Source organism: Aristolochia californica, unplaced genomic scaffold, assembly GCF_029961685.1.
Source record: "Aristolochia californica isolate CCGP_79_NKW_82.1479 unplaced genomic scaffold, dmAriCali1.0.hap1 SCAF_14, whole genome shotgun sequence".
NCBI lineage: Eukaryota > Viridiplantae > Streptophyta > Magnoliopsida > Piperales > Aristolochiaceae > Aristolochia > Aristolochia californica.
Genome location: NW_027181815.1, coordinates 565,274 through 581,763, shown reverse-complemented (window position 1 = coordinate 581,763; position 16,490 = coordinate 565,274). Strand labels below are relative to the sequence as shown.

Here is a 16,490-nt window from a genome sequence, read left to right as displayed (position 1 = left end):
TATCTGAAAAGTTCACTGGATCGGCTCTGTAGAACTGGAAAACCCATTGAAGCAGCTCGAAATCTATCAACTGGGTGATGAAAATGAAAACTTATCTTCTGGAAGATGCTGTAAGACAAGAAGAAGAAGAAGAAGAAGAAAGAATGGACATTTTGGATACAAGAAACAGCCATGGCAACCCGTTCACTGAGCTGTAATCATGGTAAGCATGTGGGAGCCTTCAGAACCCAGATACCCTTACCCTATTCAAAACCAATACACATTTTTTCGTGTAAAAAAATATTTATATGAAGACAAAAATCCTAGGAGCAAGTTGCAGGCTCTCTTCGCTTCTGATTCTTGCAACTGTTTTTAATGTCCTACCAAGCAGTATTATATTAAAACCCATACCAATAAAATCTGTCTTTGATATCAAACTGAAAATCTTACAGACTTTCAGTTATGTCACTGGGAGATTTGAATACTGATTTACTATCAAACCCAAGTACACATGCACTTCGATCAGATGAATATGGCGCCTGTCGTTCAGAAGTTATTTTTCACCATTCCGGTACTGCTTCTGGTTTCTACTTCTACGGATCTACGATAGTACAAAATGCAGTAAGTTTCAGCAGTAATGGCGTTTGTACTTTTGTAGTTTGTAGTATCTATCTGTGCTCTGTAAACAGATGAAAAGTCTGAGGTTTCCCCAGTAAGAATTAGGGAAGCCTTTTTGTTCCTGAAAATCTGTTCTGTGAAGGGGTCTTTTACCTTCCAATTAATCTGCAGGTGATGTGTTTAGGTCTCTGCAACAGTTACTCAGAGCGGTAAGAATTGAAAACTAGGAGTTTAAAGAAGGTTATGATAAGAGTATGATTAATGTTACTTTATGGAGGAATGAGAGAGGTAGTGCTAGCTCCATGGAGTCTCTCACTGCTGCCTACTGAAAGTTGGCAGAGCGCATGAAAGAACACAGAAGCAACCAAAAGAGGCGCAGGCCTTTCCTTCTTATTTTTATTCAAATGGGTCTCAGAAATCTCATGCTTCCCATCTGCAGAAATCCTCTCCGCCCCCCACCAAAACTGCCCAAAAGCCTTATCTTTGAAACCCAACACTGCTCTTTTGAAAAAAAAAAAAAAGAGGACTGTATAATTGATTTCTATATTCTGTAGACTTCGCTCCCTTTCCTTGTTTACAAGCAGCTGCTCGGGACCATCTTTTAGTCGTCTTTATAAGCAAATCATTCCGGGGGCATTGCTCATAGACTCGACGCGTTGCTCCTCCGCGTTCGAAGCTGTAGATAGAAGATTCCCTCTTCATCCCTCGGTCTGGCCAAAGGCGCCTGTTGCAGTAATCTGTGAGATAACCATAGATGTTCATATACTCGATAGCTCGGTTCTATCCAGGCTGTCTAACGGAGATTCTCAGCTCTGGGTTTTTCGTCGTTGTTCACTGGTACAGAATAGATCTCTTTCGGAACTAGCTCTTTCAATCTGTCTCTCTGCAGATTGCTGCTGCTTCTGTTTCGGGTGGACAGTTCTATAGCTGCATTTTGGTGTAGGTAGGAAGACTGGTATCTATGTACTATCTGTCTGGGTCTATTTCTGTTTCTTTATCGTGTTCCTGGGTTTAAATTTTGAGAATATAGACGTAACATGAATTGCCTTCAATTGGGTTTTGCAGAAGAGAACGCTCGGCGGCAACCAGAGCTCCGCATCCGAATCTAGCTAACAATGGAGAAGCTGGGCTGGGAGAAATCGCAAACGACCTCAAACATGACAGCCCTTCAGCCATGTCTCTGGGTCAATCAGCTGCGAGAGAACTGTGATAATTCAATGGACTCTAGCGCGGATCATACTGCCATATGCAGCGACATGGATCTAACCGAAGCTCTCTTCAACCCGTGTGGCGTCGTACCGGAAGGTACCGAGACAACCAACACATGTCCGAATTCAAATTCAAATACAGTAAGCGACATGGTTGAGCAGTTAGCTCCGGGACTAGATTCGATCAATGGGGCCTCGAATTTGAATCTGTCTCAGTACCACGACGCGACGAGGTTAGTGGTAGATACATTGCTCGATAAATCAGGAGCTGGAACAACTTGGGGAGAAGCGCTCATGGCTAAGCTTTGTTCTTCTCCTCTCATGAACAGGCCCTTCAATTTCATCGCCAATTCGTTAAATGGTCAGACGTCTAATTTCAGCCCGCCGGATAGGTTGCTGGTCTTGAACGGATTGGAAGATGATAAGGTACGATTTTCTGCCGCCGACTCCATTGAGTCCCTTGATTGTTTACTGTCTGCAACGAACAGTGGCACGGATAAATCCGTGGAAGACGATGGCATTTCTGTTCTCTTTTCCGACTGCAAGCATTTGTGGAATTTAAAACTTGGGGGTGCTGCTTCGTCGGGAGAAACCGAGAACAATGCCTCTTACGAGACCAGCAAAGATATGAATTGGAGAGGAAGCGAGCCCGACGAGACAGTCTCTCAAGGTTCGTCGGACTTCTACGCAAACCATCTTGGATCTTCGAACGGTACTAGAGCTGATTTCAGTTCCAAGAGAAGCCATGGAGGGGAAGGGCCGAATTCAGCTTCGAATCCTCACTATTTCGACCTTCTCCAATCTGACGATTCGACAAAGGAAGGTGATTTTCGGCTCATATTAGAGAACCCACCTCGGCCGAAGAAACCCAGATCAGAAAAGCCGGAGAGGTGTTCGAATATCAGCTTCAGACAGCCAAAGTCTCCTGTTGTTGTTTCAGCGGAGGAGCCTGACACGGAGGCTATCGCGCAGATGAAGGAGATGATATACAGAGCTGCGGCGTTCAGGCCTGTGAATTTCGGACTAGAGGTGGAGGAGAAGCCTAAGAGGAAGAACGTGAGGATATCGAGCGATCCGCAGACAGTGGCTGCTAGGCAAAGGAGAGAGAGAATAAGCCAGAGAATTAGGGTTTTGCAGAGGCTCGTTCCCGGTGGGAACAAGATGGATACTGCATCCATGCTAGATGAAGCTGCAAACTATCTCAAGTTCCTCAAGTCTCAAGTCACTGCATTGGAGAAGCTAGGCCACAAGCTTGATTCCATGAATGCCACCCTCACATTTTCACCGAACTTCAACCACACATTCCCCATGTAAAATTTTTTACCCCACCAGAAACCCTAGCTGAAAACAACCCAGAAAGAAAAAGAACAGGAAAAATCAAAATTTTAATCCCTTGACTATATCAATCTCATCATCGTTTTCAGTTTTAGTTTCGGTCTCCCGTGTACCCTTTGGCCTGTAAACCAAAAAGCCCAGACAAACAGGCAACTCCACTGCCATATATTTTCCATTAGCATTAAGATTTGTCACTGCAGAATGAAGATGGAAACCTGGTTTCATTACCTCCGTCCAAAAACCCATATCATAATATTCATCATCAGTTCATAACATCAGTTAATCATAATCACCATCATGAAGACAAAAAAGTTTTAATTATTGCATCCATGATTAAGATTAAAGTTGTGGAAGTAAGTGACCATGGCTTTCCAAGTATTTCTTATTCTTTTTCCTATGCTCCCTTTTTAAATTCTTGGGTTATGTGCTCTTGTTCAGTTCTACTGAAAAATCTCTGAGTTTTTTTTAATGGAGGCATGTTGGAGAACCAATGCAAGGGACATTCTCTTAGGAATAGTGAGCCATGAACAGACGGTCTGTCTCCTTGATTCGAGCCAAGCGTGCTCTGGGAAAACTCTTCAGTCTTCACCATTTAGTGGTTTGCACGTGGTATTCAGGAAACCAGTCAAGTTTTCTATCTTCTCCATTTCCTTTTCTTCTTTCTTTAAAGCTCTCCATAGTTGATGTAACAAAACTGAATTTGTTCTCTGTGCTCTTTATTGTCGTTGATGATGAGGCCGATGATCTGGGTTTCTGCAAATGGATTTGTTGGACTTTCTTCCGATCTTGGTCGTTAAGATTGGACCAGAGAGGTTTCTGATTACGATTCTTTGCTAAAATTAGCAAATTCTGTTTTGCGAAAAACCCGGAACTTTCGCTTGACTTGATTCCAATTCTCTCCGACCTTCTCTTCAAGTTTCTGTCTGTTCTTTATCTCAATCCCCAAAGTTTTCTCCGTGTTCATACAAACTCACTCTCGAAAGTACTCCCAATCCTAAAAATCAAATGAAAGCGTTGATGTAAGAAAGCTCAGGGAAATGGGAACATTGACTGGTCACTAGATAGAGCTTGAGTGGAAACAAACGTCTTGTAAGAATTCTGCAACTGAAGCAGCAAAACAATTGTCAGCCGTAACAGCTTTTTTTTTTTTTTTTTTTTTTTGCGATTTTCGTTGGCTTTGAGGTACAAGAAGACATTAACCTCCAGAAGACTCTGCCATGCACGGAAGAAAGAGTAAATGATAATCACCACCGCGGGCTAAACTGGACCCTGCACATTTATGGCTTTAGATAACGAACCTGCAAACCTCTAGCAGTAGTTATGTACTGTTATTTAATTCGTGCAAGATTATACTGTAACTGTCCATGGCTCGATGAACTTCACCTCATGCCTGAGGCTTGTCACCTCTCTGGAATTCTTTCATGTGGAGAACTGTTTAAACAGATTAGATTCCACGTTGAGTCTATTATATGTGAAATCTTAAGAGGAAATTGGGTTTCTAACTGGCAGATGTTTCTATTTTCAACTTCTTCAGACTTGGTAATTTATTTGAAAGGGCTTAGGTTCAGGTTGGATTTGGGTTCAAAGCTTTTGTAGAGACAAAAATCCATTCGTTCCAAAAGCTTTTAGAAATTGTTTTGATGAACTGCTGTGTTTTATCAATTTGACTCTCTCTTGGCCATTTGTGTTGGTATCATCAGATTTAGGAAGCGCGATCTTGCACCAGAGCATTGAGTTCCCTCCTACAGATGAAGATTTTTGGGGCCAAAAGCACCGGCACAAGTGAGAATAGCAGACTCATGAGCTCAAATTCTCACCGCTCGTAAGCGTTAAATACGATAAACACTAATACGCATTGAATCTGCATTAGAGATACTCCTGATTCACAGGTGGACACCACATCTGTAAACAAGCTGTCTTTCTCAAGAATACTGATATATCTTCTCTACAAAAAAGAGAAAAGTCTTTTGATGCAATGTTCACTAGGAAAGATCAGTTAAAAAGTTAGAAAGAAGGTGAATCTTCAGTATCGAACTGTTTCATCTGTTTTGATAGGTACCACACTGGACAGGTTCAATGCAAGTTCGTACTAGACCTAATCCTTTGGCTAACCAGCTGCTTAAAACTTGCAAAAAAAAAGAGTTACTCATGCACCTTTGCAACGGAATGTACATAAATGGCTTCCAAAATCTGATATCACATCCACAAGTCCTCCATAGCCCCCAACAGCCATTACCTGAGAGCAAATTAGTGTCGCCATTATTCAGAAAACATAAGCAGCATGATGACCAGATTTAGTTGTAGTAACAGAATGTATTTATAAACACTTAAAAAGGAGTATCATCATGCTAAAACAATTAAAAATTGCCATGAGTTACATGTACTTGCCAGTTCAGAAAGATTAGGACCAAAAAAAATAATAACAAAGAAAAAATTAAGGTCCACGCTGAACACACACATGAAAAAATAATAAAAGAAAAGAAAAAGCAGGAATAAGAAATTCACCAGACTATGGCATAGTCAATCACAATGTCCCTACTAGTGACAAGCCCGTCAATCTACCAATTCCAATTATTCAAAAAACATAAGTTCTACATGCATAATCAGAATTACAGAAACAGCTCCAGCAGTTTTTAGAATTTGCTTTTCATGGTAAATACATTTCTCAAGTACCATTGAAAGATCACAGTAAGCATTTAGGGGAGACAGTAAGTTCCTTCAAATTGGTATAGAAAAAATTGTTGGCAGAAACGTCACTCATTGCAAAAGAGAAACAAGAAGCACAAGGTAAGTGATCTTCTCAGGAAAATACTTAAGATTATCAGAGATCGTCCTTTTCAGTCATAGAAAAGAGCAAAGGTGAGTCTCCAGTACATCATTACAACATTTCTAATTTTAATACATGTTGCTGTATTAGCATCGGTTATAAAATCAAACTCAAATGAAGAGGAGAGTAACATACACCAGATGGATGAAGGGAGATCGAAAATGCCGACTGAGGAGCACATTGAATTTGAGATAGAACCATCCCATTAATGTTTAAACGTGTTAGGACGGGCTCAGCCCCAACAGACAGTATCTGAGAGTAAGCCAAAAAGAAATGTTAGAAGCTCCTTAATGTATACAGCATACTTTCATCAATTAACCCATAAAAGGACATCTCTAATGAACTTTTTCGCAAGATGAAAATATGGAGTTCGAATCAAGATATTCATGTCTGCATTACATCCTTGCAGTGCAGAGACCAAACCAACATAAAAATATGAAAGATTGTTTTCATGATTTCTAACATTACAAGCACAGCTTATGTCTTTACTAGCTTATCCAATTAGAAGAAGAATAAAAGATGCAGGGTACTTATTAGCGAATATCTATGGTAAGACATTTTGAGAAACGGACCCAAGATGCTTCTGTGGATGCGTGACAATTCTTAAACATACGAATAAATCATTTTGTGGGATCAAACAGATTCTTATTTGTTCTTTTTTGTTGGTCTATAAACTCCAGTAATGAAGATTCAAAGTTTAAATGGCAGAGGCAGCAATTATATGCAAAATATTTTTTATCCGTGGAACGGGGATGGTATTATTAAGGCCAAAGGTAAGGCTGGAAAGAGCCAGTAACACAATTGGAAGGGAGAAGGCCTAACAACATGAGATTGACGACCAGCTCCCTCTTCAGCTGATGCATAACCTACATTATTTGTCAATCTTTTTAGTTTTATCTATAGCTACACCATAGAGGACAGTCGTGCACCATGGCTATGCATTTTTTTTTCCTACAGATAATATTTCCATATTTTTGCATAGGAAGCAGTTGCATCATTCCCTCAACACCATTCTTCAATCCCCAGTTTTGTGTCAATGCAAAAGAGAAAAAAACAGGACATAGGAATTGAGAAATAAAGATTATTTATCATTTATAAGGGAAATTTTTTTACTTTCTTTCCTCTTGTTTTTTCTCTAACCAAACAGGGCCCTAGTGTTAAATCGCAATGGGGAATGACAAGTAAGAAATGAGGCAAACATATAATAATTAACAATTCTCCTACTGATTTTTTGCAAGGAAGGCAATCAGACTTACTTGGTTCTCATCAAACAATATGTCTTGTGTTGGGTGGCGAGTCTCAGCTCTCAAAATGCATTCTGAGGTAGGAAGATTCCAAACCGATAAACTTTTACCACCACCACAAGCCTAGGTATCAATGTCAGATAGACCAACTGAGCAGAACATAGTAGAAGAAAAGAAAACAGAGAAAAAGAAACAGAAGAAAAAATTCATCAACAAACAACATAAAATCCTGACTCCAAATGGTTAATTCCCCTTTCTTATGGAATGGCAAAATTTTATTTGAAAGAAATGAGATGAAAATAAAATATATAAAGGATATTCATTTGACGATTCCAAGGTCCAAGGATATACTATTAAGTTGTGTTCAAGGTTCATCCCAAAAATGACTAGCCAATTTAGGAAACCTTTTTCCTAACTAATAAACTAAAGATCTTTGTACTCACTAATCCATGTGAGACTATTATTTAACACTCCCCCTCACATATAGGCCCTCTTTTGTGGCTCTACAAGTGGATAGTTTAGGTGTAGGCCCTCTTTTGTGGCTCTATAAGTGGATAGTGTATATCTTCTTTTGTGGCTTTACAAGTGGATAGTTTTAGGTGTAGACCCTCTTTTGTGGCTCTACAAGTAGATAGTTTAGATGTAGGCCCAAATATTAGTACCTGCTTTGATACCATGTTAAGTTGTGTCCAAGGCTCATCCCAAAATGACTAGCCAACTTAGGAAACCTCTTTCCTAGCTAATAAACTCAAGATCTTTGTACTCACTAATCCATGTGGGACTATTCCATAACATATACAAAAAAACAAAATGATAGAATCACCTTTAACATGGCATCAATGTTGCATTCCATCTAAGTAATCAACCAAGAAATGGACCAAACGACTTATGTGAATCACAAGATTGGGATAGAAATACCAATGTCTTTTTTTAATGGTGGAAATGGCGAAAATGGCAGAAATGACGGAAATGCTAATGTCAGAAATAACAAGAAGATAGAACTACATACATGGCAAATTCTGTTTCAATTTATGTTTTTATTCGAGGAACATAGTTGAAAATCTGTATTTCCTGTTTAAAACCTGAACATGCTAGGATTCTAAAAGGAAAAGGGGTATCAACACCTTCGGATTAATTTCAGCATAGCTCTCTGAGATTTCACTCAAACGTACATCCTTCTCAATTGCCAACCTTCTTTTGCTTCTCTCTCCCAGCACATTCTTTCTATTTGATATTCTCTTGACAACTGAATCTGTCATTCTCTCAGTCTCAAACAATTTCTCTTTTAAGTTCCAACTTAAAAGTTGAAAATGTTTTCTCTTTTTCAGAAAATATTTTTAGAATTTCTCCATAAACACTATTTTTATAACGGAAGTTCTTCATAAACTTCTCTATGCCATCCTTGGGCAGGGCCATCTCATCTTCTCTTTTTGTTCCAACTGTATCAATGTTTTCAAAGAGAAACTTTAAGAGACAACTTCATAATTGCTTATATAACACTCTGTACATTCCATGCAACATTTTTCAGAACTCCACTCATTTCTAGATATTTTTCTGAAGATTTCTAATACATTTTTTACATATTTCCAGTACATGCTGAAAATTTTCTTCAATGTTTTCAGAAACTGTTCCTGAGGTGTTCTCCAGAAATGCTTCCCACAAGTTGTGGAGACGTTCCACCAACTTTTAGAAAATACTTCCAGAGCATTTGTGGGAATTTTCCAAAAAGTTAAATGTTTTGAAAAAGAACCAGGAATTTGTTGTTTCTGTCTCTGAAAAAAATGTTTTCAGTGAACTGTGCTTACAACCTCATGAAATCAATTCACCAGTAACAATAATTTTGACAGCAGTATCCTTTCCATTTATATCTGACCTTCCATTTGTAAACTAATCATAAGTTCCTTGCTGTTATAGTTTTGCAAACTATCCACTACTACTTACCCTTTTTAAACAATTTAATTTCATTGCTAACAATGACATATAGAAAATCCAAAAATTTACATTTCTCATTCTTAAAAAAATGATTTTTCAACAAATAAGAAGCATTTTTTATGAAAGAAAATTTCATGATATTTACCAGAACTTAGGTGTCACTTACACATGCACAGGTAGAAATGACTCCAATAGAAAATACTAACGAACATGGGAGCATCAAAAGCAGATCATCTGTACATGTGTCTTACCAACCAGCTTTCACTTTTATCCAAAGCAATGCAACTAATCCATGAGAAAGCTTCCTTTGACTTGGGATCACCTTTTGGAGCTAAAACTTGAATGCATTTCCCGCTTCTGCAATCTGTAAACACATCTCACCAAGAATATAATATGAATTTATGATAATGAAGCAGTTCTATGATCAAAAGTAGCATATATCATTGAGGATATTCCAGCAACTTATAGGCCTGTTTTAGTGCATTTCCAAAGTAACCTGTTAGGTTGACTTTCAAAACGCTACAAAGGACTGGACGAAGAATGAAAAATGTCAGTTAAAGCCTACAGGATAAGATCTTTTTTAGATCAGCATCGAATGTCTTGTATCTATGAAGAAAATAAAAAACAAAAGTAACAATTTTTTCCAAAACCATTCAACTATAGTTTTATTGATCGTTCAAAGGTTAAAAGAAACTCTAGAGTAGTACAAGTCTAAGCTGCTTATAAGAATGATTAGGAGGCTAGACTCAACCTCTTGGTTCCAAAGGGCCAATATAGCATATAAATATAAAAAAATAAAAAATAAAAAGCAAAGAGATGTGAAATAGTAAAATGGATGATCATTAAAAACTTGTGATCATAATAAATGGAGCCAAGGAATAGGTTGAGAAGTGATAAATTGAGCAGTTTATGTTGTGGCATCTTGAGATCTGGGGTGTTTTTAGGCAAGCTTCACTAGCTATGTGACAGACTAGCCTATCAGAGAAACATTGGATAAATTGAATAAAGTTAGATTCTTTTTTAGCAAATGACTGGAGAACTCAAGTTTCTTAGAATCCTTTCAAGGAAACTGAGTTTAAGATGTATACATAGGGCAATGAGAAAATTTATGCACAATTTGAGGAGGGATCTTTTCCCCTATCACAGTAAGGAAAGATACTATCTACTCCATCCAAGTAGTTCTGAATTCGAGTCCCACGCAATCCATATCAATCCAAAATACCAAACGAATCTAGTTTTATTTCATAAATCTGTATGCTATCTTTTCTTCTTTTTTGTTAACTTCATTCACAAAATTCAGAGTGTTTTTGTAGATATATGATATATTTGGATATATATCTACCTGGCACCACACTGTTGATGCTGGTCAATACAGATAAAGTAGTCATGTCATACTGTTGAATAACAAGCCCTCTATTTATAGGTAAATGTGTGCTTTTACCAGGACCCTTGTACCGGGACTCTTATTTTAGGAACTCCTAACCTCCTCCTCAGACATGAGCAAAGAGACTATCAAGTTTTTTTATTAAGGCATGTAGTTCTTTCATGGTACCCACACAGACCACTTATCCCTAAGCAACTTCAAAATTCTTCAATGAACAATTTACCGTGAGAAATCCTGAACATAGATGCTACCTAAGTTTCCTGTTCCTCTGATTTAACATTTTAATAGACAGATATATAGTATCAAATTTTGTTCAACAAAGTTTTGTGAGGAAGCACCAAACCGACTGCCAATAATGTGGATCAAGTGTGTTAAGAAATAGTCCCACATGGATTAGTGAGTACAACGATCTTGAGTTTATTAGATGGGAAAGAAGTTTCCTAAGACGGCTAGTCATTTTGGGACGGGCCTTGGACCCAACTTTACATGGTATCAGAGCAGGTACTCATATGTAGGCCTACACCTAAATTATCCACTTGTAGAGTCACAAAAGAGGGCCTCCACCTAAAACTATCTACTTGTAGAGCCACAAAAGAGGGCCTACACAAGAGGGGGAGTGTTAAGGAATAGACCCACATGGATTAATGAGTACAAAGCTTTTGAGTTTATTAGTTAGGAAAGAGATTTCCTAAGTTGACTAGTCATTTTAGGATAGGCTTTGGACCCAACTTCACAAAGTGCATACAGGGAAGCAACAAGAAGCAAAGGGTGGTAGTTATTAAAGCACCAAATAATGAATCTTACCCCAAATTCTAGCTGTTCCATCCTCTGAACCAGTTATGATCTACAAAAGAAAATCAAACCTTATATAGAGCAGGGAAGATGCAAATAACTACCAAAACAAGAGTCATAGATAAGAAAGCATGATCCCAAAAATCGAGAGATTTAAGCACCTATAAAATGACAGGCAAAATCTTCTTGACTACTGACAGAAACTTATAGCATATATATTTTTGGTAAACATTCTCTGGGATAAATTATAACCTGATTAATATTTTATTGCTAATTATAAAAAGCTCAGCTGTCACTAAATCTACCATTATATTATATGTTAGATACAGAGAAAAAAGTCAAACTGCAAGAAAGCATACACAAAAATGCTACTTCTATAACATGGCAAAAGAAAACTATTGGTGCACATGCCTCTCACATTTTACATTTTACAGAAAGAGAGTTTCAAACTAGATTAGAAAGATTTTCTTTCTTAAATTTTTTTATTATTTTTAATGTGCAGGTCGTATAAAATATGAACCTGATTGCTTGATTCACGTGCAACAATACAATGCAAGTAGTTTGAATGGCCCCTGAAAACCATTTTGCACATGCTTTTCTCCTGAAAAATGACAATGCCAACACATACAGTAAGATAATTTTGAGACTACAAACATTTTAAATAAAGTAGAAACTAAGTAGGATATTTGAAGATAAGTCTTTAATTGATCTTAAGAGGATCGGTATCAAAAATAAAAAAGATTTTAAGAAGAAACATGCCCCTTGAATTTACCTCAGGACAATACATACCACATCCCAACAGTAAGCACAAGAATCACCAGCAGCTGCAAAAATCGACCCCTCCTAGTGGGAAAAAACAAAAAGGATACATCAAATATTAAGGAAAATGCAAATTCATCTAAAGTTTTATGAGCAATTAAGTTCATTCAATAAGAACAAATACAAACATGATAAGAAAATGATTGTAGCTTTTGGAAATTGGCAACTTTTTTTTTCTAAACAATGACCATTGTAATCACACCCATCTTTCACATTCTGAATATTATTATTACTAAACCTCTAAATGCTAGCATAATGAGCAAAATTACTACTTCATTAATTTCTCTTACTATAAAGATGGTGGCTCTAATAAAGAGCTGAAACAATAGGGCTTGAAAAAGATGTTATTTTTAATTAATTCTACTTCTCATTCCTTTCAGAAAAAAAAAAAGAAAAAAAAAGAAACGGACCCTTTTTGGCCTCTTTCCTCCCCATTGTCAATTGTTCTGGTAAATCTGAAACAAATTATATGATTTACCAAGAGTGGAGGATTAAAAGAGCTGGCTGGATGATGCAGATTATACCCTTTTTATTTTTTGAAAAAGATGAATTAATAAAACGAGAGAAATTACAAAATTGGAGGGAGAAAGTCCCTTACAACCAGCGATTGTAGGGTAACTCCCTGCTTGGCAAGCACATCTGCAGATTTTACCCTATGGAACAATATATCCACACATGAGGGGCCAAATTTGGCATGATTGTGGGTTCTGTTTAGCATTTTTCACTTAGAAACTCATCTGAGAAATTTTGTTGTACTCTATGGGAATAGACCATATGTTTGAATGAGAGGGAGCTAAGGAAAAGTTTCATTCAGTAGGGAAGCTATCATCCATGCAGGTAAGCTTCTGCGTTTTGGATAATGCAAGTCGCTTGTTCCAAAAATTATCTACAGGAAAAGAAGAGACTGTAAAACCATTAAACCTTTCGAAATGATTAAATGGAGCATTAAAACATTAGTCACCTCATTGTCATTCCTCAGTTTGTCTACAGGTCAACAATGCAGACATAAAGATATTTGGGCCACATTGTGCCTAAACCAGTAACTTTTGCCTGACCAGACTATTCCAGCCAGTTATATTGTTCATTACCTGTCGCCCCATTTTATTTTCTTTTCAAAATATAACAATCAAAATACATATTTTAAGTAACTAAAAATCACAAACCTGAGTATCAATTGCAATTGCATTGTTTTCTGGAATTGGAGAAAGTGCACCCCACGGACCTCTAAAAAAAAATCAGAAGCTATATAAATTGAATTTTTCTGAAACATTCTAAAAACCAGTGAAGCAGCAGGGGCATAACAAAGAGAAGACATTGACACGCCAGTATTTAGGAAATGGTTAAGAATCCAGAAAGCATATTAGATTGCCTATGCAGGATGTATAGACCTCAAAGAATTTTTTTCTGAAAATGTTGATAACTGTAGTGGCTATAATCTTGGTGGCATTTTGTCCAGTCACAAGGAGTGTTACAACTAGATTTGAGAAAGATAAGAAAGGAAATCTACTATTCTCTTTTGGTTTTGTGAGTAGAAAACAAGGCTCTCTTCTTTTGTAAGATCATGACTCTTAACCTTTCTTAATGGTAGCTGGTGAGACCTTCCAAATAAACTTTTATATATTTTCAAGAAGAAAGGAAATACCTGTTTACGACTTTTGAATATTTGGTTCACCAACATCCAAAGATGTAGAATTAAAAAAAAAAAATGCATCAATTGCAACCACGTCCTGTTAACCAAAATTGGACAATAGACAAACTCCAAGAGGAAGCTAATCATGTAGCAGTTTCCTGATTAACAAATTCCTGAAACAAACAAACACCACACAAGAAGACTATAATCACTGCAACAAGTAACCTATCTAAGAGATTTATTTGACAAAAAGTCCATTTCCAATGAGGTATGCTTGCCGCCATTTGAGAGCAAAACCATTCAGCCTTCTTTTTTTTTTCTTTCTGATAAAAAATATTCTTTGTATGGGATAACTTGACACTCGCAAGTCTTTGAACATCCTGAATCCCACTCTTGCAATTTGCTATTAGGTTGGTAATAAACCCCATGAGGTGGTACCTCTCCTGACCACCTTGCAACACTCTCCACTTAAGGTACAATAAAGTGAGAAGGCACATGGTGAAGCCTATCCATAGAGTTGGGCATGGTACTCAACACAAAAGAACAATGAAACACATGAAAGACTCATCAGGAGGCCACATGAAGAGCAACATAAGATGGTTAAAATGTTAAGATAACAGTTCTATCTATGTGTTTGTAGAGATAAATAAAAATATGAACATCTATATGTCAATCCATATGTATGTATGTATGTATGTATGTATGTATGTATGTATGACCTTTAAAAAAAGATCAACTTGTGGGAGTTACTGAATGAGACATGTGAAGGAACTTACACCCTCTTCCTGCAGGTAAAGTGACAACATCTACACTTTCTTCAACATTTAAAAGAACATGGACCTTTTTTTTTGGACCTTATTGCGATCAGCAAGTTACAATTTCAAATTGAGACATCGGTAAACCACATGGAAAAAATAAATCTATATCACAACAAGTTTAAGCAAACTTACTTGTGTTGAGGGTTCACCAAATCAAGCACAGGATTCAAATGATTTCCTGTAAAAAAAATATGAAATATATTAAATGACCTCAGTGACGAAGATACAAATATAGATGAAATAATACAATAATAAATAGATGAAAGAATGAAAAAACACCCATCTCTCTTATAGGAAGAAATATTAATTATCTCCAGTGATAAAGATATGAAAAGTTATGTGATGGTAGCAAGTGTTTTTCAGGCATATTTGTGAATAGAAGACAGACATAAAGTAACAAGAAAGAGTCACAGAAACAAATCTTTTCTTCCAGCAAAGACATAAACTGCTCAATTTGGCTTACCTTGTACTGGCATAGGCATACCTAAGCCTGCAACTTCTTTCCACCTCCAACCCCGAATTCGACCATCATCTCCACAACTATATAAAATAAGATTAGTCATAGTCAAAGTCAACATAATTATGCGCATGAAGTTGTCATATATTCACATTGTCTTTACACTCGAATCAATTGCAGTTTTTAAGTCAGCAGAATTTTTAGTATCTCTGGACCTTCACATAGATATTGAACCAGTAAGGAGTAAACGACCAAGAGTACGACAGGAAGTACTTTAAAAGATGGTAGTGACAGCTTAAAAGTGTGATGGTAATGATTTTAAGATTGCAAAGAACACGCCCTAAACGTTTTCAGACAAGAAAAACAGAATAAGCACAACCACCAATTTTGCCACAAAGATTAGATAATTCAGTTTTGTTGGTCTATTAGTAAGTGTACATAACCCAACCTCCATGATACAGTGGTAGGAATCTATTGAGCACTGTTCAGAGGAAAGGGTAAAAATGACGGAGAGAACCTTCCTCAACAACTAAGTGAGCTCAAGAGCCTGAATGACAAACATGAATAAATTATGGCCTCCAACTCCCAACTCAAAGAAATCAGGTACACTGCTTGAGTGGATTTACAACAAACCTCACTAACAAAGAATCCTCCCCATCTCCAAAAAACTTCAGATCATAAGCAGGGCCGTCGTGTCCTCGGAGAACGCAGATTGGTTCCGCTACAGAAAAATCGAGCATAGACCTCCACATGACAAATCTTAATCAGTTTAACCAAGCAGCAGCTGACATTAAGTGCACAGCACTGGAAGCACGGTCAGCAAACTTACCAATGCTGCTGCCCCTTAGTCGAGCACTTTGGCTGCAAAATAAGATCATAGAAAAAAAAATGAAATTAGTACAGCTGGGGAAAACTGCAGCGAGAGGATACACAAGTCGACCCATTCACAAAAGCAGAAACAGCTCGGACCGAAGAATCGAATCTTGATGATATGATTATAAATGAGGAAAATTAAGCTGAAATCAACAGAAGCAAATGAAGAAGTTTGAGAAATTACACGAGAATAAACACAAGAGGAAATGGAATAGGATGCAACGGATCCATCACTGGAAGCGACTACGAGAATGTCGGGATTCGGTTCTTGTGATGGCGCGAAAGCAGTTTTGAAAACGTTCCCAGACCGCACGTCTCTGTCTAATAAAATGCTGCTTCTGTACTCATCTTCGTCCCAATCACGAACGTCTCTCCCTTCTCCCATCCCTGCCTCAACTCTCAAGGATTGAGAGCAGCTTTCTCGGCGATAGCCCACGTTCCCAAGCGCTCGACCAGCAGAATTAAGTAGTTGAGAGTCACCAAATTCGCTGGTACTTGGTAGTCCGGCTTCGAATTACAAGAAATTAAAGAATTGGTAGTCCGGCTTCGAATTAGAAAAATTATTTTAAAATAA

The 16,490-nt window shown here is 37.5% G+C and overlaps 2 protein-coding genes across 3 annotated transcripts; one reads left to right on the top strand and one right to left on the bottom strand.

Annotated features, from left to right (window-relative positions):
• Positions 1-1,278: 1,278 nt before the first annotated feature.
• On the top strand, positions 1,279-3,310 carry LOC137950494 (transcription factor bHLH87). Of its 2 annotated transcripts, XM_068796985.1 has the most exons (3): positions 1,279-1,540; positions 1,663-2,038; positions 2,135-3,310. In XM_068796985.1, exons 2-3 carry the CDS (start codon positions 1,713-1,715, stop codon positions 3,117-3,119), a joined length of 1,311 nt encoding a protein of 436 aa, XP_068653086.1. In that variant the 5' UTR covers positions 1,279-1,540; positions 1,663-1,712; the 3' UTR covers positions 3,120-3,310. The 2 variants fall into 2 exon arrangements, with proteins under 2 accessions (XP_068653086.1, XP_068653085.1); XM_068796984.1 differs by having other exon boundaries at positions 1,663-3,310.
• A 1,669-nt stretch (positions 3,311-4,979) lies between these two features.
• Positions 4,980-16,400, bottom strand: LOC137950269 (THO complex subunit 6). Its single transcript, XM_068796657.1, has 13 exons — positions 16,101-16,400; positions 15,873-15,904; positions 15,677-15,787; positions 15,050-15,126; positions 14,719-14,764; positions 13,302-13,362; positions 12,109-12,162; positions 11,840-11,920; positions 11,332-11,371; positions 9,395-9,507; positions 7,224-7,334; positions 6,103-6,219; positions 4,980-5,376 (listed from the first exon to the last, which is right to left on the bottom strand). Exons 1-13 carry the CDS (start codon positions 16,299-16,301, stop codon positions 5,287-5,289), a joined length of 1,134 nt encoding a protein of 377 aa, XP_068652758.1. The 5' UTR covers positions 16,302-16,400; the 3' UTR covers positions 4,980-5,286.
• Positions 16,401-16,490: the final 90 nt, after the last annotated feature.